We start from the raw sequence: 25907 nt of genomic DNA on the forward strand, positions 1-25907 counted from the left end.
AAGGCCATCAGAACATTTTAGAAGATACTTCTTTCCTACAGACAAATGAAGTCAAAGAAAGGAAAAGTGACAGTGAGTAAAGTTTCTTTCACCATCAAAAAGACACTCAAAACTGGGACGGGAAACTTTGACAGGAAGAGGTCTGGTAGACCCAAAGCCGCAACAAAATCTGAAGACAAGCTTCTGAGAGTCAACAGCTTCAAGCACAGCTTCAAAGAGGTTATAGTAAGCAGTCTCACTTTGAGTTACTGTGAAGAGAGGACTTTGAGATGCAGGTTTGACAGTTGAAACTACAGAAAGAAAGACATCCCTGTTGAGACGGTCAGAAGAAGAGGTTTGCCTGGGCCATTAAACACCACCATTGGACGACTGAGGATGTGGAGATTAAGCTGTGAACTAACAAGTTCTTTTTTTTCATAAAGCAAGATTTTTGTACGCTGTATGTTGAGTAAGGTAAAGGATAGTTGCTCAGTGTGTGACATCAAATGTAAATTTTGAAGGGGAAGCATGATGGTCTGTTGTTTGATCCCGGGTTTGTGATTTGTACAGATTGTTAGGCACCCTGAACCAAAAATGGCCTAACATCAAGCCCTGCCATAACCACTTTAAGACTCAAGAAGATAATCAGCTTGAAGACATGGAGGGCACTGCCAGTACGGTCCCGTCTGCAGACTCAAGCCCTTTGCACACCAGACGTGTATTTTCATGCAAATATTTTGCATGTTATTTATTTTTTTCGAACCTTCTGTTTTTAATGCAAGCTTTTACACCAGCAAAGCCCCATTCACTGAGTGAAATCGTGTCTTTTATTTTTTTTTAACCGAGGTCGATTTTTCCAAAGTTTTGCTTGCGAGGACTACACATCAACCAATCAAAACGCTTGTTGTTGACAAGTCACGTACCAAAACATTCAACATTGATCGTGTTTGTACCAGCACCTGATTCTTGACAACAAAAGACAAAAAAAATACAAAGACAGCAACATTTGGAGGAAAATAGCTGCGGAAATTGGATATGATGCCTCCATATTTTTTGCAATTTTGTGCCGTTTATTCGCGTCGCCTTCAGTGTTCAAAGGCTTTTAAACCCTATGGAGCTGGTTTGGGATTAACTGGAAAGAAGAGGGAAAGCAAAGAAACCAACAAATGCTCAAAATTTACAGGAACTGTAATGGGAATATTTGATTTCCACTGAGGAAAAAATACCAGGAGTGTGTCCAGCTTTGATGAGTCCAAGGTTTAGAATAAGACGTCAATTGTTTATTTGTTTTATACTTTCATTTCAGAGCATGAGATATTAAATCCCATCATTGTCAAACTGGGGAGATCTAAAACTTTTGGCTGGTAGTCTATTTCCTGTTTTGTCCTCTTTAAAGTTAACATTTAGATTTATTATCTGTTTATTAGACACTAATTCACAGATAAATACTGATTAGCATCCCCTTGAAAAATCAAATCTTTGGTTTATAGTTATTTAACAAATGGGAAAATTGACAAAAGTATGTCTCATATTAAAAGCAGGCCTTGATGTAAATGGAAACATTGTGTTTGGCTTTGATATCAGTGAATGAATCACTTTCTAAAGAATAGATTTCATATTTTGCCTTGATAAGAAATCAAAACCTATGAGTAATATTTGTGCAAATTTTTCTCAAGCATTTCCATCATGTGAACAAAAAAATGTTTTCATTCAACCTCAATACAGACCTGATCAGAAAGCTGTGACTGAAGCTGAATAAATACTAGTGTGTTTGTTACAAACTTACTTCAAAAAAAGCAACATTTCTAAAACATGCTGACGTAACAGAACTCAGCAGAAATTACCCGATCAGTTTCTGTGGCTTCACGAGTTGAAGGGATGGAAAAACTCTGACTATTGGAGTGGGAAAGTACATGCAGCATTTCTTCAAACCTCTTAACCACGGAAGATTTCTTTACCCCAAAATGTGCGACATCATCGATGGTATCAGTTATAAAGAGTAGCAAAAAAAATTTGTGTTTGGTGCAACACATGGAAGGATCAGGAGGTAAAAGAACACAAAGTTGGTGGTTTTAACGGAGGCTGGATGGTGTTAATACAGGGTTAACATTTCTAATTCAATTGATTATTCTCTTGGCTATGTACACGGAGCTGCATCAGGCTCAGGTTGCAGGTAATGTGGCTTGTGTGTGTGTGTGTGTGTCGGAGAGGTGGGGGTGGGGCTTGTTATTATACCCCAGCATGTGTCACTGTTTGTGATTCATGCCATGACATCATCCGCCATTACAACCAGACTGTCTGGGGAACCACAGGGCAGAGATCAACTCTGAGACAAAAGGCACACACACATGAAACACACACACACATGAAACACCACACACACACACACACACACACACACACACACACACACAAATATGGAGCAACAAAAACAGACGGGCTTTCGACAGAAGAGAAACAGAAACTCAAATGCAGCAAAATATGTCGTACATGCAACAAATATAAACACACACACGCTCACACATATACACACACACACTTCTCCTGACATTTAGCCAGCCATCCTCACAGTCACATCATCAAGACAATGCCTGGTGGTTGTGCCATTGACAGCACGTGCCCTGGCTGTGACCCCTGTCTGACCTGACCCACTGACTAGGGTGACTACATGTCCTCTTCTGCCCGGACATGTCCTCCTTTCTGGTCGTAAAATTATGACAGAGAGATTTTGTTGAGCATACGTGCCACATGCATCATGATGTGAAAGACCCAGGCCGCTCCTTTTCTCAGGTCAAACCAGAAAACATGCTCAGACTGCCAGCCTACTTTGCCGTGTTTGAGTATCACCCTACCACTGACCCCAGCCTCGCCTCAACACCCGCATTCACCCACCCTCCATCTGAGTATGTCTGATGCTCACCCACTTCACTTTTCTGTGATGGGTGGTGAAGGTGTGAAATAATCCAGCGCTGACACAGGAAGTGAAACCTGTCACTCTTTTGATCAAACTCAGATGTGACAACGTGCTGCTGATGATTAAAATTATACGTTCATTTTACTCTAAAAGAAGACGCAGTTACAACCAACGCTCTGATCATCACCTGCACGTTTACCTTTGGTAAAACAAAAGATCTCCACAACCAACTTTCTATGTGAAATTGAGTATTGTCCATCTTCCTGTGCCTTGTTCATTGTTTAATCCCTACAGACACACTGAGGCTGTTTATTGGCAGGAGTCTGGTGAATCACAACTCAGTCTTTACACTTAATCATAGTGTGACGTATTACAATTACTGTTGTAAACCAAAGTACATTTGAAATAGAAATAGAAAGCATTCCTGTTTGATAAACTCATCACAAAAAGTAAGGAGTCTGGAAGTTTATTTCCCTTTTTTGTTTTTTGACATTGGCAGAGAAGATTTGGCTAAATTTTCCACTGGCAAGCCCACACACACTTCGCTCTGCTGCTCATCCTATAAATGCATGTTCCTGACAAATGTGGCTCCATTTAAAAGGGAAATAAACAGACTTTACAACAGTATAAGATTTATTGCTAATAAGCTAATAAGCAAGAAGAACAGAAATTTCCTTAATTTATGTGCTAAGTTTGTACCAGTCAGCACATGTGCAAACAATGTGTTATATATTGGTCTGACTGCAATTGCACCAAGTATGACTCAAGTCATACAAACGTTACCAGAAACTACAGGTGAGGATCGATTTTCTTTTGCATACACAACTAATTCGGCACCAAAGGTAGAATACAACTCATTTGCACCACATGCAACGCCAGGTTTTTCTTCTGCATTGACTTTATGCTGTACAGGCCATTACTCTGGTGTATCACTGCTTGGTAGTGGGATTGCTATATTGGTAAAGGTCTTTGCACACTGAGTCTGGGTTTTTTTTGGATGTATTTTTTTGTATCTGTTATCCATAAAAAAAAATTATGCACAGACAGCATGCAAAATTTGCAGTATGAGAAAAATGGAATGATCAAGCAATTGATCCTGAGCAGCAGCTGTCAGTATATTTGAGGTATCCATGCAGGCACACACACACACATAGACACAAGTCTTCAATCATCATCTAAACATTGCCCGAAATGTTGAGAGAAAATATGTCAGAAAATGTGAAAATGTGATTCGCAAGTAGCTTACGGTGTCTCTGAATAGTCAAACTACCCAGGAAACGAGATGGGAGGATGCGAAAAAACATTAAAAAAAACAACCTGTTCCAAAAAAGAAAAAGGAATGACGGAGAAAAGTTTCAGAGCAAGTGCAAACATGGTTGCCATAAGATGGGATTGAATTTATTCTTTAACAAGCGTAAGTTTTAGACATAAAAACTGCTCAGTGTGCAAAGACCTTAGGACTGCTAGCAAGATCTCTCAAAAAACTGCTGGTTGAATAAAGTTGAACATTTTTTAATGTATGCTTTTTAAACCATTTGGACCAAATGCATCATTTATTTCAAGGCTGTAGACGACACGTAGGTAATTTCAGACAGTGTCATCATTTTTAAGACATGTGACTAATGAAATGTGGTGTGATTAGCTGAATAACACATAGGGGGAGTGGAAACTTTGTATAAATTTTGATTTCTTTTTGATAGCTTAGATGGATGACACTGCCTGAAATGACCTTCACAACCCACCTGGTCTTAGAGGTATACACATGTAAATGTTGCACCTGGTCTAAATAGGTTAAATTACCGTAACTCCTCAACCAACTGGAAAAAATACAAATGGCTCCTTTTGGAAAGAGAAAACAGGCCTTAAGATGATATCCTGGGTTGTTACAGTATTGCATAAGAATCTATGTGCAACAAAAATCCAATCACAGGCAAAAACTGATGCAAGTCGTTCTCATTACCGTAACTCTTAAACCATTTGGGCAAGCAAAAAACATTAAAATGGTTGTTGAAAGAAGAGAAGTTGAGCGCTCCAGGCATGATTCAACGCTTTAGGGCCAAAATAGTTCTTAAAAAGTACAGATTGCAATGCTTTGATGATAAAGGATTAAGCAAACAACTATCAGGAGCTTCATCATTAGTAAATACGAAAGAGAAATAAAACTGATTGGAACGATTCATCCCTGTAATTTTGTCTGCTGTGAAATCACCCTGATGAAAATGTCACTGGCCACTCAGCGTATCAACACATAAACAAAGCATGCTTGCAACTCGAGCAGCCTCATCTTTAAATGTTGACTTGTGCATCATGGAGAGAAGCATGGCTGCAGAGGAATGAAACTGAACCCAGCAGAGCTCCAGCCTTCCTCTTGATGCCAGTGAAACAGCAGACCCGGGGAATGCTCAGTTATTATCAACACCAGCGTGTCAGACGCTGAATGACGCTCATGCATAGCGCCAGGCGTGAGCCGCAGGGATCAAGAATAGCATGGATATGAAGACGCAGCAAGAAGAAAGATAGACGGTGTGTGCAGTGTGTGCAGCTGTGAGTGACTGCACAGTTTCAGCTTTAGCAGAAACCATCGTGGTGGTTTTTACTGTCAAGCAGCTTTTCCTCCTTTCCCAACAGTTTCTGTTTAATCCGACGGTGTAAATCATTCATCTAACATGACTCCTTGTTACGAGGAAACCCCCCCCCCTTCTCCGATGGACAGCTGTGAAAAACAGCGAGTCACAGTCTGTCAAAACCATAACAAACCTCTCCTGCGTCAGTCTCTGACAGGCTTTCCCTCCGGCGGTTGTGTAACAAGTTGAGACAAAGAAACCGTGGCACCACAGCCCACCACCTGCTCTCTCAGTTTCACCTGATTCATCACACCATCCCTGCTGGGCTACGGCTAACTGACGGAGAAAAGGGTTGTGTTATTTATAAACATGTTGTTTCTGCACATCTCCTGAGGCAATCTATGTGATTTAATAAAAGTCTGTGTCGTAATGACATTAGATATAGCTCCAGCTTCTCAAATACAATGTTTTTTTCTTCTAAAAATTAAAAACTGAAAAGAAAACTTAAGTTTACTAAATTCTTGAAGTAAAAAAATGCAAAGAAATGTATCTGTGGTTCTTGGATAATAAACTTGTTACTTAAAATTATTTTTGTTGACCTTTTGGTCCAGCTAAAGAAAGATGGGGCAGAAAAGTCCAGATTAAGAAAAGAAAAAGTCAGACCTTAGAAAAGTTTTTGGTAGCCCTGATGCTCGTTACATATCAATTACTTATTTTGCAAAAGTTTAAACACACTTGATGCACAAAAACTAAATTATAAAAAATGTTAGCATGTAAGCTTTGAACTCTACAAAGGAAGAGATTATTTTTAACTCATGTTATAAAACAGGAAGATTCCAGAGCTAATTTAAAGAGGCCCTTGGGTGGCATTGAAAGAAAAAAAATTAGGTTCCCATGCGCTTTTTAGTATTCACTAAAAACTTTCTGTTCTCATGGGACCAACTAGGGCCTAACTAACGATTTTTCTCAGCCTAAAAATGAAAGTAAGAGTTAGTTTAGCTAAACAGAAATGCTAAATAGATTGCATTCCAGGAAAGAAGACATTCTTCTAACGTTCCCAAGTAGTACTTTCTTATGAGCATGGGAAACTTTATTGTAAAACTCTTAGAATCATCTGAAAGTGATACTCCGGGATGGAACCAAGTTGGGTCCTATCACAAGGTTTAGGGCAGAAATTACCCCTACAGCAGTGTTTTTGTGCAGCAAAAGCCCAGAGCGCACGCACCAAAGACCCCTTCCCTGCTCCTCTGCCGGTTTCCTCTGCACTCAGACGGGGCCATATTTTACTTGACCAAAAACACAAATAAACGGACTCCCACTGAAAAAAATCTGATATGGGTCTGCATTCACGCTTTATTTAGAGAATTTTCAGCGCGTTACTTTCACACAAAATCACCGCTAAATAAGGCTCTAGTTCTCATCATGTCTCTTCGTCCTGGCAGACTACCTGCATTTGTTTATATCTGGCACGCCGCGCGCGGACTGATACACTAAGCGGCGAGCGTCTCGTAGTCAGCTGTGGCTCTGCAGCGGAGGCAGCGCCGTTTTACAACGCGATGAGAACTATTTAGCTGTGTTTTTGTGTAAATTGCTGAAAATTCTCTAAATAAAGCGTGAATGCAGACTGATATCAGACTTTTTCGGTGGGAGTCCGTTTATTTGTGTTTTTGCTCAAGTAAAAAATGGCCCCGTCTGAGTGCAGAGGAAACCGGCAGAGGAGCAGGAAGGGGGTGTTTGTTGCATGCGCCTGGGCTTCTGCTGCTCAAAAACACTGCTGTAGGGGTAATTTCTGCCCTAAACCTTGTGATAGGACCCAACTTGTTCCATCCTGGAGTATCACTTTAAGGTCAGAAACAGTCAGAAAAAATAAAACAGTCTGTGGGTAAACAGTGCCAAGTGTGCCTAACACTGGCAGAGCTAGCACCACTAGCCTTCAGTTCTCCTTGCGTTCTTACGTCAACACGTCTGAGTTGTTGTCACGTTGCCCTGGTAACGTTTATCAAACACGGCGAACAACTTTGTTTCCATTTTCTGAATCAAAATACTGCAAGACTACAACATGCAAACGCTATCAGACGTGTGCTTGTTTACATTCCAACAGTAGTCCTCAACAGCAGCCCTAGCTCCAGCTCCAGCTAGTGGCTGCAGGCTGCATTGCAGCTTAGACACAACACATGACGGGCATCTTTGACCCACAATAATAGCACTACCCATAACTAAATTAACTGACTTGTGTCATAGTTCTTTTAAATCATTGAATAAAAAAACCTTTGGGTTGTGAAAAACAGGATGCAGAGTTTTATCTATTGGCCAAGTTCCCCCTCTCTTGGTGCAACTCTTCAGCTGTAAACTCTGACTTCTTAATATCCAGCCAGCAGGTCACCAAATACACCAGATGACAGCTCTGGTAACCGAGGAGTAGATTTCCCATATTTGCACTTAAGTTTAAACTGCCAGTGTTTATCACAGTAACAGAAAAACTGCGAAAGATAGAACGGAAAATTTCCTTGCAACACAAATCTATCACCACAACAAACGGGAGGGAGAAACAGGTTACGTGTCAAAAAGGGATCTGACAGCCTAATTCTTCAGAAGACACTTCAAATGAATGAGACAGTTAACCAACTTCTACAGAAAAACACAAAACCGAGAAGACTATTTATGAGTGAAGAAATATATCTTTCACGCTTCGAAAATAAACTTGGTCGGCAGTTATTTAGTCTATTCCTGTCACCAAAAATATTTCAGTACCTTACATCTCGTTGGTTGTATGATAGTAACCTTGTTTATTACAGAAGTGCAACGACTTCATAATTTGTGCACTCACATTTTAAAGTGTGAGGTCATGTTTAAAGGGGACATATCATGCTGATCCGTGATTTAATACTTACATATAAAATAATAAATTTGAAAACAATACCTTACACCCCCTGAATTTTCAAAAAATTAGATATTGTATTTTTTCTGATATCCTAGAATGAGATTTGATGCCTCTGAAAATAGGTAATTGCCAGTTGGCCGCGAGATTTTGACCATCGTGACGACACGGGTACCTTTCTTTTTATTGGAGTAATCTGATAAAGCAGCCACTCCTCTGTGATGTCAGTTAGACACACAACCGCCATCAAGGGATACACCCACCAAGAGCCGAGTATAAACGTATAAACTATACATGTTACAGTGCCGGTTTGACTCACCACACTGAAGCGTCCTGAGATGATCTGTGTCGAGGTGGATTTTCTTCCTCCTGAGCTGCAGAACCGTCAGGGTCTGACTCCGGGTCCAATACAAAAGGACGTATCCTACACTCTGCCATTTTATTAGTGCTATCAATGCCTTACGGTGAAGTTTTGGCAAACAGCAAACTCGCTCGGTCTGCCCCATCCAATACGGCGATTTTGTAAATACTGCCATGCTGCAAAAACCGCCCCCTGGCTCTACCCCCTCCGCCCCTCTGATAGAACTGACCAATCAGAGCACAAAGGGCTGTGACGTTGCGAGGTTACTGGAGGTCATTCTGGAAACGGAGCGTTTCAACGAGATCTTCAGAATGGCCTAAAATGAGGATATTGAGAACGCTATTGTGGGGCAATGAATGAACTAAATGACTTGTACAGAGGGCAGAAATGCCTTACAGGCATCCTAGTCTGGCATAGTGAAAAGGAGAAAGAAGCATGATAGACATGTCCCCTTTAAGCCTGGTCCATCTTACTTGGACAAGTATTGACGGCGACTGGTAGATCCAAAGGGGTCCTGATTGAAGGAACACCTTTAAAGTATAAAAATGTTGAAATTTTACAACACTCTGATCTTTATCTGTAGTGTAGTGTGGTGTAATGTCAACCTTAGCATACTTAACCATGTGAAAGCTACACAAGTCAAGCTACAACACTACAAAGATCTACAACCTGGATGTAAACAAGTACAGATGATGGAGCAATGAGCAACCATGAAGACAAGGAGGACTGAAGACAAGCGGTGCTGTTAGAGTGAACTAATTCAACATTCAGACTTGTTGGTGTCTCTTTGAAGCAATAAAAGATGTAAAAAAAAAAAGCGACATGCCACCTTTTGGAAACAGCAATGTAGAAAGTTCATAAATAAGTAACAGCAATAACTGTCATGAGTTTGCAAGTCTCAGAAAAGAGAGAATAAACCTGGAGATGACAGGGGAAAGCCGAGATGATGCAATAAAAGGCTAAGAGAAGGATTGTCAAAAAGGAACTAGACCTGCTGACCAAGGACATTAGAATTAAAATATTTCCTGCCCTTCAACTTTCAATTAGGTTTACAGGAACAAAGTTGCATTTCTTGATAAAAACAGGAGGTAAACTTTCAACATTAGCATCATTAAATTCATTGCTAAAAAATGAGACATCTTTGAGACTGAATGAGGAACAAATATAGAGGGTGGTAGTAACACACACAACCTTCCAGTTGTGCCTTCCAGTAATCCAAGGAGAGCTTTACTGTCATTCAACACACATCAACACCCTGCAAGATAAGTATGAAACAGTACTGTCAACTCATCAAAACATTGCAAAAATTGTCTAACTTCTTCAAAAGTTTGGTGGGAAAATGTCACTATAGGGAACTAGGGTGAGAGACTTAAAGGAGTGTAGACATGTCAACAGCCATGCAGGAGAGTGAAAAAGAAACTTAACATGGTTCCACTGAGATAGCAATGCTTGAAATTTCATTATTGAATTTGGTGGTTGCATGAGTAAATGAGTTGCAGAGCAAACTTGTATCTTCATATCCCACATCATGCCACAGTGCATCCAGGAGGGGTGGGATAAGATCCTGTGGCTTGAGATCTCATATCAAACGACAGGATTTCTCTGTGAGATAATAAGCTGACTTGAGGAATCAGCTCAGAACAGACACAAGATAAATCTCATTCTGCATTTTATATTAACAGCACTGCAAAAAAATCACTTAGTTAATTTGTATTAGTATGAATCACTCACGCACAGCTTCTTTTACAAGTAAGCATCTCTTAAACAGTGCTTACATGTTGTTTGAGCCTTTTTCTACATTTAGATGAAGACTTTTTGAAACATTTTGATATTGCTGGTTGTTAAAAACCTAATTTCTCCAGTCATACAGTCTATAACTGAAGTTTTCTTCTGCTAAACATCATCCCCTGTCACTCTGGTGAACCCAGTTTTGTTTGTGTCTCATCTTCTAGACCGATTGTATCGTCACACCCCTAATAAATACTGTCATGAACAGCAATGCATGATTAGGTGGCGAGAAATATGTGAAAGTCATGATAACAATACGCATTAAGTGACAATAGCATAGATAAAATTATAAGTGCTCTCAAACAAAAGACAGGGATCCAAATTTTGAATTTTATGGATTCAAACATGAATAAAGAATGAATATTCCTTTAGGGCTACGTCTGGCTTAATACTCTGCTTCATGAGGTAATTCAGGAAAGAAAGGTAGACCAACCATAACCATACAAATAATGTGCTTTTACTGGAAACTATTAGGTGTTAACTTCTGTAATTGCCTATCATTCTTATAAACTAGAATTATGTTAACAATGGTAGAAGAGCAGCACTAAACTTCAATTAACAATCTTTTTCAATCAATTGCATCATAAACAGGCATCATGCAATTGGATGTTAGTCCTGAGATGCAGAGAAAAAAAGCAGTACCTGTATGAGGCAACTGTAAATAAAAGCAGTTTGGGAGTATTATTTTTAATTCTTTGTTATTATTACCTTTCGTAAAGCTTGCACGAAGAGGCCTCTCCATTTGTGACTGTTCTCGTCACTTGAAAAGTCGTATATCTGCTGGGGCTGCATTGCTGTAGCGGCTCCTGGCGTTGCCGTGATCCGGGCTGAACTGTCAGCATCGGCCCCGGATAGATAGTCCTTGTGGGTGGGTCAGTCCAGTCCAGGCAGGCACGGTGGGGAAAAAAAGCCAACCCGTTTTGATGGCAAATATTAAAAGTGTCACTAAACCACACCACGGGTCCCGTGTCGAGTTAAGCGGCGAAATATGAGCTATAAAAAAACAAGCACATGTAGCTGTAAAGTTCGTTAGCTTGGAGGCTAGTGAGGCTAGCTCGCTGCTGCTGTAAACACGGGACAGCGGCTAATTAACAAGCTAAAGGCTAATAACAATGTTGCTAAGTGTTATACTTGCTACTTGGCGTTTGCTCAAAAGCTTATAACAGGCACGTTAAGTTTAGTATCAAGTCACAACATGCTGTCTCAGCTTGTTGCCAGCTAACTACAGCTACAAGTAATGTTTGTTTTTTTGCTGCCTAAACACCTGTAACGTTAGCAGGCTATCGTTAGCCGTTGAGCTAACTGGTGCTACAGGCTGCTGCTGGCCTTGATGCGCTCCGAGTTTTATGTTGTGGCACACGACCCGTTCAGCTCCAAACAAGGCACACTTTCTCCTGCGCTGTTTACATCGCATTTGATCATCTTCTCCAGAAATGGGTGTTAAATCCAACGTAAATCCCCAAAACAGCGGCCAGTCCAAGGCATGTCTTTTGGCAGAGCAGCTGAAGTGTTTTTGGTTTGGTGGTTTGTGAAGTCGAAGATGTTCGTACCAACTCCGCTGCCTGTCTGTCTGCTGCTGCTAGTGATGGGCAGATTAGGAACGAACCGGTTCTTTAGAGTGACTCTTTTTGTACTACGCATTCGTAACCGACTCTGATTTTAGAGCTGTTATTTGTGATAGAGAGATTGTTTAATACCACAACGTGTTCTAAAAGGAGGATCTGATTAGGTAAATTCTTCATTGTATTATTAGTATCTCCCAGTTCTTCTGCAGCCAGCCTCAAGCAGAACCTCGAAAAATTTTAATTTCTTCCTTCCTTGAATTTCTTCTGGAAAGGCTTTGTTGCTTATGGTCATAGCTTGTCACATTAACAATATAGTAACAGTTGCCTCTTTTGTATTGCCATCAATTATATAACACAGCGAGACACAAATCCTGTGCCACTTTAGGGTGAATGTGTAAGTCCAAGGGTATTGTGGTGGCTGGAATTCATGTCACTGCAAGAGGCTGCCAGTATTTTTCTTCACAGTAAAATGCTGTTAGCACTCTGTTGTGTAACCTTTACAGGTAAAGGATCTTGATTTATATAGCACATTTCTTACACAAGGCAACACAAACTACTTGACATAACCACAACACATAGGTTGAACAAAAAAAGCTAAATTCTAATTTTTTATTTGTTTTTATATATGCAATAAGCATAGTCAGAAAAAGTTAATACGTTTTATTCGTTTACGTGTATCTGCAAACATACCCTGTGCTACTGCACCAAGGTCAGAGCACCAGCTGGGCCACCCTAGTCAAAAAAGTCTGGATACACTCTTGCATATGTGTGTTTGAAATGTGTCTAAAATTGATTAACCAAATATTTCAGTAGTGTCTACTTTTGTGTGGTACAGCTATACTTGAGATTCCATTGAATCAATAAGCATCTAACAGTCAATGAAGGTTGTTACAGTACAAAACGCTATCATTTTTACAATAAAAATACATAGTTTATGCTTGGTTATTTACTATCTCTGGCAAAAAGTTCTTTTTTTTTTTAACAGAATTGGAAGTTTCAATAAACACGGATCTGTCTGGGATTCGACTCCTATTTTTTGGCTGAGCCGAATGATGTGGCTCACTGAAATGAGTCTAATTTCCCATCTCTGTCTGCTGCCGCTGCTTCTCTGCGCCGCTCGTCCACTGTGAGGCACGCTGCGTAACATCACATTTTATTGGTATGGGTGAAAAAAATATATGAACATAAATGTGAAAAACAATGGAATTTTTTTCTATTGAATAATGCTGAAAGAGGATTAATATGTTCAGTACTGGAAAAGGATCAACTGTTATTGTCTGGTGGGTTTACAAAAGACACAACTGGAGACGTTTCCAACTGCACTTTATTTGAATAGCAGGTGCGAATAAAACAATATATTTTCACATTATCATACATTTATTTCCAGTAAAAACATATAAAACAGCATTTTTAGCAACAGATTTAGACATGTTTTGTTTTAACATTTGGCCTCAAACTGTTTGCTGTAGTGATTCTGCCTCCTAGTGGACAAACTGAACCTGTGCGCCATTCAGGCCAGTACTTAGTGCAAAAGGGTCAAACTTTGTTAAAAGAACCATTTTCTTCAAAGTAATTTTTCGTTTACTTTATTCTCCATGATCATTGGATAAAGGGGATGTGGCTTTTTGCAGTACCTCTAAATATATTTGGCACATAGGTACATTTGCATCTAAAAAATATGCTTTCCTGGTTAAAATGACATTCATTTGTCAATATTAGGGAGACAAGTGGCAGGAGGGGGTTGACAATGTTTCTGAGCTCATTCTCTGGACAGATTTAGAGATACTGATGCTATAATAAAGAGGAAATTCTAACACAATTGTATGATATAACCGCACACAAACACAGTATTATCAACCATCCACAGTCCTCATTTTACATTGCTGTAAATATGTTAAAAAATTAGATTTCATCTCTGGATATAACTTGAAACTAATTTTTGTGACAAAGTATTTCAGACAGAAAAAATGCCCAAAAGTTTTCAAACAAGAAACCCTGCCCTCTATGGTAAACTGTGCGTCCTGCAGCTCTAACACAAATATATATTTGATTATAGATTTAATTTATTGTTGAGGCAAACATACTTCTTTATCCACTACTCCAAAGTATACTTCTCAGTTCATTTTTTATATGCCTTCTACATCCTTTGGACGACAGAAACAGATTCTTCCCTGGATTGTCAGTGGCTCCAAAAAATAATTAAAAAAACAGTGAATCAAACAGAAAAAGACTGTTTTAACATTTTCTCTTGATGTAACTCATGATGCATTCTTATTTGGATAAAAGGTCAGTGAATGAACATTTTTACTAGCAATGCGGTGGAGTAAACATAATACACTACCCGAAAACTGATCTGTTAAAGTAAATGTCTCAAAATTAAGGCTCGACCTGTAAAAAAAACACTCAAATGATGACAGGAGTGCTGAGGTAGTGAAGAGCTTGACACAACTTTGTAATCTGGACACCTCGAGCGTGATCATTTAAGTTTCAAGTCAACAAACCGCATGTTTCTCTACAGTGCAAAACGGCTCTCCACCTCGTCTGCGATCATCTCACCGATGGCGAGTGAGGAAGTGGCAGCTGGGGATGGAGCGTTACGCACGTGGAGAACCCGGCTTCCCACATCCCCGACCCCACCATCAAACACAAAGTCATCCACCAGGTTTCCGTCTCGGTCCAAAGCCTGGGCTCGAACTCCTGCAGGTCCCCTGTAGAGGGAAACAGAAAAAGACAATCATTCATCATCTTGTTTAGTAAGGATTTAAAATGTGATATGGGTGCACTGGTTTTTCGTCAATCATTGCTGTACCTCAGCACGTCACTCAGAGAGAGCTCAGGGATGTACTTCTGCAGGATTTTCACCTGTGAACCAATGAAAACTCCTCGATACATCTCTCCAATGCCGTACGTAATGTTCCTCATCACAAGCTTCTGAAGGCCTCTGTGGAATACACAGATTATAAAGCACACCAATAATTCATTACTGCTTGGATCATTTTGTGTTCGTACCAAACCTGAAATTTTCTTTGTATGATTTACAGACAATGAGGTGTTTTATTTGACCCAGGCCTGCAGCAAATTCCTGAATACTGTTACTTGAATACAGCTCTTTGAGGACAAATATAACAGTGATGTTGTGCATTGTACCTGAACGAGAGTGCATCAGCAAAGTCTCGAGCGTTAAAGTCGTACACTTTGTAACCCTCCCTCTTAAAGGCCAGGACGGCGTTGGGTCCAAGCCACACGCTCCCATCCATACGTGGTGTGAAGTGGACTCCAAGGAAGGGGAAACGTGGGTCAGGGACCTTTTTCCAGGAAACATAACGGAGACAGATACTGAATTATGTTTGCATTATAAAAGTTTTTCTCAAAAAGGAAGAAAGTTTCAGCACATACGCTTGAAAGGTCAAGTATCTTCAGATCAAATGATTTATTCATCGTCTTCTAGGGACTTACGGGATAGATATTCCCTTTGACCAGATAATGTTTCTCTGGCTTCAGGACCAGATAATCTCCTCTGAAGGGGACGATCCGAGGCTCTGGACTGCATCCAGAAATCTGCGACAGGCGGTCTGAGTACAGCCCTCCACAGGTCAGGACGTAACGACACCGCACCTCGTTTCCCTGTCAGAGCAACATCACAGAAATAACATGAACCGTGGTGCTCAGTCTAAACACTGTGATGCTTAAATTCACTCCTCTTACCTTTGTGTCTCTGATTGCAATCGGATATTTCATCCCTACGACAAATAAGAAATACCTTTACAGCTCCAGTCTGATTACGAACCTCATGTGTTTATCACCTGTTTCTCACCTTCAGTGCTCCCAGCTGGACTCTCCTTGACCATGGAGATGTCAGTGACTTCAGAATCAGTGACCACCGTGCCACCGGCCTCCTCAAAGTCTTTCCCATACCTGAGAGCCACCATCCTCCAGTCCACGATGCCGGTGTACGGAGAATCTAAGGCCATTATACCCTGAGAGGACAGCATGTTAGAGACTTTCACCGCCATCTTTATGTTCTGTATGTATCACATCAGTGTGTCTGACACTCTTACTCTGCAGTATGGCTCTCGCTCTCTGATCCCCTTGGCGTCGACGATGCTAAGGTCTCGCACGTTGTTCTTTAAGCCGCGCTCATACAGAGCTTTTAAACGGGGGATCTCCTCCTGTTCTACAGCTACAATGAGCTGCAAATACAAAAATTCACTATTTATAATCAATTTTAATCTCAAATGTTTCTGTTTTTACTCTTTTTTTAAGTTACTTTTTTTGTACCCAAGGGAAAAGACTGACCTTTCCACATCTCTTGTAAGGCAGTCCTTTCTTCTCGCAGTACTCGTAGGCTAACGTGGCTCCTCGTACACACAGACGAGCCTTCAGCGAGCCAGGTGTGTAGTAGATCCCGCTGTGAATGACTCCGCTGTTGTGGCCACTCTGGTGTAAAGCTGGAGGAATCAAAGGTGCAGATTAGGAAAAGATATCTTAAAGGTGATGTGAGGACTTTCCATTTGGCGTTGGTTACACTGACTCCTGTGGTAGGAATTGGTAGTGCTTTTTACGGGATAAAGACACCATTTCTTTCATCATTTCTTTTATTTCTTTCTTTCTTTCATCATTGCTAGGCGCGCCCTGTTGGTTGTGGCTGCCTGTTACAGCAGCTCTCTTTTACTTGTCTGTTTCTTGTGATTTTTTTCATCTCTTTTTTGTCATCTTTGAATTTGAGCATACTTTGTATAGTTCATTTGCTGGTCAAGGACACCAAACTGGTTTTGTCTTCAGTGATATTTTTACTACTTTTGCTCTTGTGTTTGTCTGGAGATCCAACATGTAACCATGGCCACATTGTTTACATGTGAAATCAGCTGTTAGCAGCCTATAGCATGTCAATGCTAACTGGTGCAAGGCCTGATATTTCCCCAAAAGGTGAGGAAAAGGAGGTGAGGACAACGTGCTGGTTCACAGGTGTGAGCTAAGAAGTGACGACATTGACCTGTTCTCCCATCCATCATTATTGGGAACGTAAGATCTATCTCCAATAAGATGGACAAGCTTGGCATGCTAACCCAGCAACAGAGGGAATACCAGAAGGCAGAGTAGCATCATGCTTTCACAGACATGGCTAACAGAGCTAATATCAGACACCAACGCCCCATTGGAAGAGCTTCACCTGCTGTGAGCAGACAGGATCCAGGAGACAGAGACTGAACAGACTGCTGAAGAAGCTCAGTCCTGGACCCTGTGAGGGTGGAGGCTGGCTGACTGGAGAATGATGGACAAGCCGTCAGCATCTGTTTTCTTATGAACCTTTTGCACATTCTATACACTTTCTTACTTTTGTTTTCTTGATGGCTGCTGTGGCTCATCCTTGATTTCCCCTTGGAGGTAAATTAAGGGCAAACCTCATGAAACGCGACCTAGACCGCTAGGCCACCTGTGCTCCAAAGATGTGACTCTGACCAAGACTTTCTTTGATTTTAGAAGCCAATGAACAGAGAGCAGGTCTTCTTTTTAACATAACTTTTTTTTTTTCCAAGACAAATTTTTGTGGGATTTACAAACTGGAGTTTACAGAGGATGAATGAGACTCAACTGACCAAAGGAAAAAGTGGAGAAACTTCAGGGGGAACCCAGAGATACCTGGTGGCGTAGGTTTGCAAACTGTTAGCCCAAAGAGCTCCTGCTGCCAGGTACATTGAAAAAAGGAATGATATCAGATTGATATCAGAATGTGAACTATTTAATCTGATGACAGCAGTAAAACTTATTTACAGCCCGTTATTGTTCTGCGGCGTTCAAAAATGTCATATTTTAAGGTATCTTAAAAAAAAGAAAATATTCACACGTGCATATGGAGAAAAGTGAGACGAATGCTGTATAATGGTTGAACCAGAGGTTTGAGTGAGGTCTGTTTGAATGTGTACGAAATGTCACTGCTTTAATGTTTACTGTGTGTTTGGAAATTGATCTTTGACCTAAGATGTTTTTATAAGTTAGTCATTTATTAAGTGGAAGTAAAACTGATCTGTCTTGTGTTACAGTAGAGGAGTTAAGGTTTCAGATCTGAGAGTTCAACTGTTTAGCTGTGCTGCTAAAATCTGGGAACTTCTGGTTGTTTTTTTCCACCTCCAATGCCCGAGAGTGCTTGTTTACTCACAGTCTGCTCTGTATAACTGGATTTAATTGCTACAACACACAAAACATACTGCTCTTTTTGTAACATCAACTCTCTAAGTCCACCCACCAAGCTCCTTCTCCTTCTCCAGCAGGATGAAGCTGAGGGACGGGTGTCTCAGGATGAGCTCTCTGACCGTGGCCAGGCCCACGATGCCGGCGCCCACCACGGCTACATCATAGGTGCTGAAAAACAGACAGCAAGCGAGGTTAGAGGAAGCAAAATTTAGGATTAATAACTGACCAGAAGACAGCAGCACAGAATATTCAGGTCAGAGGTTCAATGTCCAACTGTACAAGACTGTATGAGCAGCCAACAGACCTTTAAACTAATCGTTAGGGATGCTGCAGTTACCCGGCTCTGCAGAGAGATTAAAAGTAGAAATTTCAAGAGACTTCAGGAATTTATATAAAGATGCAGTTGGCTAAAAGCTGGAAGAACACAATGTTCACGCTCAGTTTAATGCCATCCTATGTACACGGCAGGACATAGGTTACAGTCTGCATCTTGTTTGCATTTTTCGCTAATTAGAAACAGGCAAAGCGCTGCAGAGAGCAGGAAACTAATAAATCTGGCTAAAGGAAAAGAGTTTTAAAGGGAGCTTCATGTAGAGGCATCAAGAAGAGGTGGCTATAAGAGTTTTAATTCCTAAATTGTATTGGGATTAGAAGAACGAGATGACCTTGTTGTGTAGAAACATGTTCAGACATTTGAATCTATGATGAAACAGAGTTCAAACACGTCTCGTTTACACACGTGGATAAGTTATCAGAGAGCTGCACTGAATTCATAACCTAACATCATGACATCTGTACGTTACAGCTTACATAAAGCAAGCCACAGCATGGCCCCGATTTGCATAAACAGCCAGAGATGAGTAAGAGCATGTGCAGATTTTCATGAAGAACTTCCACCTGACTGCTTTGTCCTGTGGCAGATAAAGTCAGATTGTACGTGCTCTGTTCTGCTCTGCTCAAGTTTAAATCATGCAAATGAGAAAAACAGAGAAGATGAGCTTGTTTAGCAGATGTAGAGATTGATAACTCACTCAGGAGCTGCCTCTCTGAGTATTGATAGAGGCTGATTGGGAAACTCAGCGACTGATTCAATTTTAACCTGATGAAGCTTTTGCAACTAGGGCCTGAGAATCTTTGACAACAAACAAAGTGAGACGTCATCAAGCTTTCCTGCAAATACTCAAAGAGATGATTGAGCTGCAGCTGATCCAGCCGAGCAAGTAGTTTCAGCTTACAATGCATCTTTGGCTCAGACAGCTTTTTCTGCGCAAGAGGCTGCAGTGTTAAAATGTAGGAGCGTCAAAAGTTGCAGTTCCTTGAGTGTCCACTAGAGGCTGGCTAGAGTAGAACCAGAAACCACATACACACCCATTCAATACAGCAGATTTTTACAACAGAAATATACATGTTTGCAGCTTGGATCAAAAAAGCAACAAATTGGTTTTTTTTTTAAGAGACTCTGTCTACATGCTATTCAGACTATAGGACGAAATAAAATCCTGGAACTTACTGGCTAATCAAGGCAAACTTTAAAGAGAGCTGTGAAATTATTTCAGCAACAAACTTTATGACTGAAATGTTTGATTATTTTATGTTTCACTTTTTTTCCTTCACTACTCAGCATTTTCATTTTTTAGCCTCACAAAAGCCTTCCCTGGAACAGGTTAGCAAATAAGCACCAGTTATTAACACAGTGTTACCAGCATCAGGTGGCTTATTTTAATTTGTTTATTTGGACTGTGCGAGTCCTAAACAATGAAAGCATAATCAAACAATGAGAAACAATATTCTTAAAGGACTTTTCCTTTAGTTTAATGTAAATACCTGGGTGTGTGTCAGACGTAAGTTGTTTATTTATTGAAAAAATATTGATTTTATTTCAGATAAGCCCGAAGAATTTGTTCAGATCAATCTGTAATATTTAACAAATGCAATGTATGAAGAGATATTTTACATCCAGCGTAGAACATATTTTTGTTTTGTGTTTTGCATTGGTACAAAAAAAAGTTGAAGAATAATATCAGACATGTTGAGAACATACTAAACAGAAGAAATTTATGTTTATTCTCCTTCTTTTCCTTCTAATTTTAGTATAAAAAATGTGTAAGAGGGGAATTAAACTCATAAAAGCTTGTCGAGTGGCCCTTCTTATGACAAGCATCATCAATGAGAGGCATTAGGACAAAGCGTTGATGTAGTTCAGAGAAGTGTAAGATGATAAAAAATAAGGATGTCAAAAGAGACACTGGTACAAAAATACAGTCAGAAAAAAATGAAAGAAAGCAGGTAGAAGACATTGAGGAATTAGGATTCTGTTTATCTGTCTTCGTCTCATTAAAGCAGCGCTTTAAAAAGTTTGTTATGAGGAAATCGTAGATGCTCTCTATCATCTGTGCAAGAACTGTTCCAGAGCCACTGCAGGGGAAAAAATCACTGCTAAAAACCTGCTTGGACCCCTTTAACAGCCTGTTTGATCCTCTGCCCTGAAGCATCACAGGACCACAAACTGTTTAACAGCTTCATCCATTCCCCATGCATCATACTGGACACCGATCATTGTGTTATGTGTAGTGTCTTGTGTTCACTTATTTGAGATCTTTATTTCAAGGAGTGAAAATGACGTGACACCAAAGCTGACAACAATCAACACACAAACAAGAGTAAAAAAACAAACAAACAAATGAGTGGATCCAAATAAAGAAATCAAACCAAAGCTTTATGATTGTTTGAATGGCTGCTTATAATAGAAAAAGGTTAAATAAGGTGAAAGTCATACACTACACAGTTCTCTTTCATATATTTGCATATGAGCATGATACATGTGTGTTGTAACACTGTAGGGTGGTGTGCAGATCAGGTTAAGCATACAGCAGAAATGTTGAGTAACTCCTTTTGGAAGATCTGGAAGCAATTATAATTAAAGCAGGCACTGGCATGTCTGCTCCATACATTAACTGCCAGGCAGAGAGGATTATTATATAATCAACAGAAGAAAAATAAGAAGTTATCCAACTCTTTCCATTCTTACCTTACCTCTCTACCTCACCTCCGTTAAGTATGCATACCTGTGCAGCTGTCTTCTTGTTATGTCCTTTAGCAGTCTGGGCTGCGCGGCTCCAGCAGCCTTAAACGACGCCGCAGTCAGAGTCCGGATCATGACGACAGAGTTAGAAATCCCCTCAGAGCTGATTCTTCATGGTTTAAGTGTCAGAAAGTCCTCCCTGAGTTGTGGACCTGCTGTTCTCCTCCTGTTGAAGGTGTTAGCCCCCCATTCCACTGCTCTATCCTGAAAGCCGACTTGTAGCCACGCCCCCAGTGACGACTTCTACGCACAGCCAATGACACGGCACGTTTTCCTGACGTCACGGTGTCAAAGTGCACAGCAATGGAGCGGTGCTGAATGTAAACAGTCGAGTCTGTTGGAGGACAGGTAAAACTTTATATCCAGTCCTCTTTATAACATGATGAGTTTTTTTAATTTATTAAACAAGAAACGTAAAAGCTTAAAATCTTTATTTATTCTTTCTTCCTGTTCCAGCTCTGAGTTATGAGGCTTTTGTCGAGGGCAGTGCAAACTGCTGTGGGTCACAGGGAGACGAGCTGCAGACACTTCTGGGGATGGCTCAATGCAGTTTTCAACAAGTACGACAACATTAATCCACGGCTTGAGGTTACACACGTTAGAGAGCAGCTTTAGCATGTACAGACTCGTTTTAAATATTTGTAAAATGACAGCATGCAGTCAACACACACCCATCAACAAACACATGCTACAACACAACACACATTTACTTACAACATTTATTGTTAATTAGTGACTTTTTATGTCAATTGAACTATGAGGTATGAAGACAGGGAAGCCCAGGAAAGAATTTGTTAATGTACAGTCATGTGCACATCACTGAATTGTGGAGGAGGATCTTAAGGCCAGTTTTTATTGATTTTTAAAACAAGAAGTGGTGCACACAAACAAAAGATATTATCGAGCATAAAAAGTCAACAGCTTACCCCCAGAATGGATGTCTGTCCATCATTCCAATACATTAAATGTAGCCGTAGAATCGACCTCTGGTGTTGCAGATACAGTCAGCCAAGCTGCGTAAGTTTTTGATGTTTTGGTTGCCTATTCTTCATGGGTGGTGGGTGTTTCTTTCTCCAGTTTCTCAATGATATATACTTGTGCTGTTGTTTAAGCCAGGATGGTCCATCTTTTTTTCCAAGGGAGACAAAAGTAGTCAGCTTAATACCCCAAATTTATTTTACAGTACCCCACAAAGAACATGTTGAATCTTTTTCCACCAGTCATTGAGTAAATAACATGTCCACAGTACACAAATCTAACAATCTATGGTTTACGTTCTCACTTTCAAGTTAGAATACAGACTTTTTACTTTTTTTTATTGATGGAGGTCAGCGCAGTAATTTTTTTTAAAAACTTTTATTATATTTATGACTTTTTTCTCAGGATTCCTCAATGAAAGTCATGATTCGGACTCCTTACCCTCAGATTTATGGATTAAATTGCAAACTTCTGTCTTTAATACCAGAAATCTAATTTTCTCACACTTTCGAGATAAAGATCAGGATTAAGATTTTTTTTTCTCAAATTTTTTTTTATTTCAATCTTGGATTTGGAATTTAATCGCAGTTTTAATTTTTTCCCCGAATTCTGAGATTACATTCAATTTTTTTTTTACCCTGATTTTTTGGGTGGTGGCTTTTAGGACTTTTTCTTTATTCCTCATCGTTTCTCACTATTTTCATAAGTATGACAGAGCTGAAATTTGTCAAAGAAAGTCTAATTTTTATTTCTTCCACTGCAAAAAAAAGCATAAACCTCTTAATGTAGCACTCACCAAAATTTGATTGACCATTAGTGGTCTCTTCAACCAAATATCTGATTCCAATTGTTTTGGTATTTTTGTTTGCAAAAAAGTTTTTGTGAGCTCACCTAATGCATTTCCCTTATGTGTTTTTAAAAAAGTGGGTCTCTCTTCACCTCACCTCTGTGGTTGAGTTTATTTATTGACAAAAACCTGAAGTACCAACAGATAAAAAAAACAAATAGTGACAAAATGCAAGCACGTTTTTTTTTTTTTTTAACTTGATAATCAGTCAGGGTGATTTGCTCAGGGGTAACCGCTGCCCAGTGGGCAGGCTGCCATTTAGACCATGGATGATAAATTAACGTCACCAGTGTGTACTGAACTCAGTGTTTGTTGTGTTCTCTCAGGGTGGAGTATGAGAGGATCAAAGCTGTGGGTCCGGATCGAGCTGCGGCAGAGTGGCTCCTGAGATGCGGAGCCAAAGTCAGGTTTCAAGGTTTCGATCGCTGGCACTTCGACTACAATGGACTGCCAACTGGGCCTCTGGGCAGATACAAGATCCAAGCTATTGACGCCACAGAATCGTGCATCATGTACCGAGGCTTTGACCACCTGGGTCAGTGTTACAGTGATGAGAATGTTCTGTTCCTGTACTCTCACCTTCATTTACCAACATGTGGTCATTGATGCTGTCACATGGATCAATTCAGCACCACTTAAAGTTGTAATTCTAACTTTTAGCACTTCTGCATGTAACTGTAATGATGTTTGCAGAGTTAACCATGAGAAACTGGGTTTTTAAGTCAGGAAATATAAAGACTTTAACTCACAAAACCCTTCATTTCTCTTCTTAAAGACTCAGATAGGGTCAAATTTACATTTTTTCTGTGTTGTTGTAAGTTTGCCATTAAAATGTTGTTCAAATCAAAAATTTAAGCTTTGCACCAAGAGTGTAAATTTTGCAGCAAGCCAAGGTGAGCTTGACCTTCTCCATTGACCTGAAAGTGATTCCCCTCTTTGTTAACAAGAAAGGAAAGCTGAGGGTGAAAGTGCATCTCTCACAGACTGATTATCCAAAAAGTGACGCAAGTGCCGGGGCTGTTTTTCACCGTCTCTGACCCTGTCGGCTTCTGCAGCCTCTTACACAAACCCCTGTTTTTTCTGGCTTTGGTGCCAGAGTGCACACACACCTGATGTTGTGTTGTGATGTCAATGCAAGCAGCAGAACGTGCTGTAATGCCATGAATGTTCTTTGTTTTTTCAGATGGTTTGAAGCACGTGGAGGAAATCAAGCTCAATAAATGTATCTACATTGAGGACGCGTGCCTGGAGAGGTTGAGCTCGATTGAGAATCTGCAGGAGAGTTTGTTCATGATGGAGGTGGTTTCATGTGGAAATGTGACCGATAAGGGCATCATCGCTCTGCACAGACTAAAGTGAGTCTTTAATCAGCTGATTTTTGTGTTTTGGGAAGTCATAGTCTGAATGAGTTAACGGGACAACTGATGAGATGACTTGGGAAATCTGGCTTTGAGATAAAACTTTATGAACTATAAACATGAGAAAAACTCTCATAGATACTCTTATCCACCAGGAATCAGTGGTGTACTATTTCACGTTTGAACATTTCAATCCTTGAATAAATGTTTTTGTCCACACAGGAATCTGGAGTACCTGTTTCTCAGTGATCTTCCCGGCATCAGCGACAAAAAAACAACAACGGACAGATTAAAGACTGCTCTTCCACGTCTCGACATCGATCTGGATCTGGGCTGAATGTTTGATGTGTCATCTCTTAGCTCGAAGTGAAATGACAAACAGAAAATGAGAAGCACCTTAAATCATGACAACTAGATTTTCTTGGGTTATTGAACTGTTGTGTTGTTTATTTTATTTTCAACGTGTCAGGTTTGAAATGTTACTCCACGTCTTGATACACAGAGAAAAACAAAATGCTGAGGACGTCAGAGTTGAGCTTTTCTGTACATTAGTTTGGCATTTTTAGACAGATGGCTGTGAACATCCTTAGCACCAAAGTTCCAGAAATAAAAAGTGAAAAGTGGTCGTTTTGATCTTACATGTTCATAAATATGGAAATGTTTACAACTGTGTTCACTCCTAATGTCAATAAATATTCTCAGAAATGCTGAGCAGTCATGAAAAAAAAGATTTTACCTTACATTATAATTTACCACAGACATTTAAAAACCCTTATAGAAATATGTCACTCCTGCAGAGACCGTCGTTTTATAAAAATACAATTTGGCAAACCAGGCGAGGCAGTTTTACCGTCTGTCAACTTGACAACTACAAGCAGAGCAGCACATCACTCTTTGTCTCTATGATCTCAATCTGTAACAAAAACAGCTAAAAACAAGAGAAGAAGATTAGAGCCAGTGACCAAAAACATTTGAGGAAGGCCAGAAAATTTAGATCTGATACAGTTTGTTGCTATTTTGACTCTGGAGTCAAAACTCTGGGATATAAGTTGAGATTCTGGGAAAAAAAACACACAAGTATTAAAAAAATATATCAGAATTTTTGAGAAAAAAAAAACTTAAATTTAAAAAAAAAGAAAACTTTTGAAAAAAGTTACATTTTCAGCTCATCTGAAAATATTTAAGCAAAAAATGAAATATAAAAAAATCACAATGCTAAGGAAACGGTCAAGATATTTAAGAACATTAAAATTTGAGTTTGCAAAAGGTCAAAAACTCTGAGTAATTTAGATTTTTCAAGAATTATATCAAATGAGAATGCTACAAAAAGTCAAAACTTTGACATTAAAAGTCACAATTTTGAGGAAAAACTGCCAAATTTTCAATAAAAATAAAAACTAG

At 39.8% G+C, this 25907-nt stretch overlaps 3 protein-coding genes across 3 annotated transcripts in view; 1 reads left to right on the forward strand and 2 right to left on the reverse strand.

Moving 5' to 3' along the window:
* Positions 1-12068, reverse strand: part of sos2 (son of sevenless homolog 2 (Drosophila)) — a 38332-nt gene extending 26264 nt beyond the window's left edge. The window contains exon 1 of the mRNA XM_074691774.1: positions 11193-12068. Coding sequence (XP_074547875.1) covers positions 11193-11276 — 84 coding nt within the window. The 5' untranslated portion in view covers positions 11277-12068. The remainder of the gene's footprint in view (positions 1-11192) is intronic.
* Positions 12069-13361: 1293 nt separating this feature from the next.
* Positions 13362-21565, reverse strand: l2hgdh (L-2-hydroxyglutarate dehydrogenase). The gene is made up of 10 exons (XM_074692754.1): positions 21307-21565; positions 18294-18409; positions 16346-16497; positions 16108-16239; positions 15864-16026; positions 15755-15789; positions 15506-15673; positions 15197-15354; positions 14859-14990; positions 13362-14757 (listed from the first exon to the last, which is right to left on the reverse strand). Exons 1-10 carry the CDS (start codon positions 21396-21398, stop codon positions 14562-14564), a joined length of 1344 nt encoding a protein of 447 aa, XP_074548855.1. The 5' UTR covers positions 21399-21565; the 3' UTR covers positions 13362-14561.
* A 17-nt stretch (positions 21566-21582) lies between these two features.
* On the forward strand, positions 21583-25203 carry dmac2l (distal membrane arm assembly component 2 like). Its single transcript, XM_074692755.1, has 5 exons — positions 21583-21671; positions 21780-21883; positions 23475-23683; positions 24332-24503; positions 24729-25203. Exons 2-5 carry the CDS (start codon positions 21789-21791, stop codon positions 24841-24843), a joined length of 591 nt encoding a protein of 196 aa, XP_074548856.1. The 5' UTR covers positions 21583-21671; positions 21780-21788; the 3' UTR covers positions 24844-25203.
* The last annotated feature ends 704 nt before the right edge of the window (positions 25204-25907 follow it).

Source organism: Halichoeres trimaculatus, unplaced genomic scaffold, assembly GCF_033239565.1.
Source record: "Halichoeres trimaculatus isolate MK-OKI-2021-1 unplaced genomic scaffold, fHalTri1.1 fHalTri1_scaffold_17, whole genome shotgun sequence".
Taxonomy (NCBI): domain Eukaryota; kingdom Metazoa; phylum Chordata; class Actinopteri; order Labriformes; family Labridae; genus Halichoeres; species Halichoeres trimaculatus.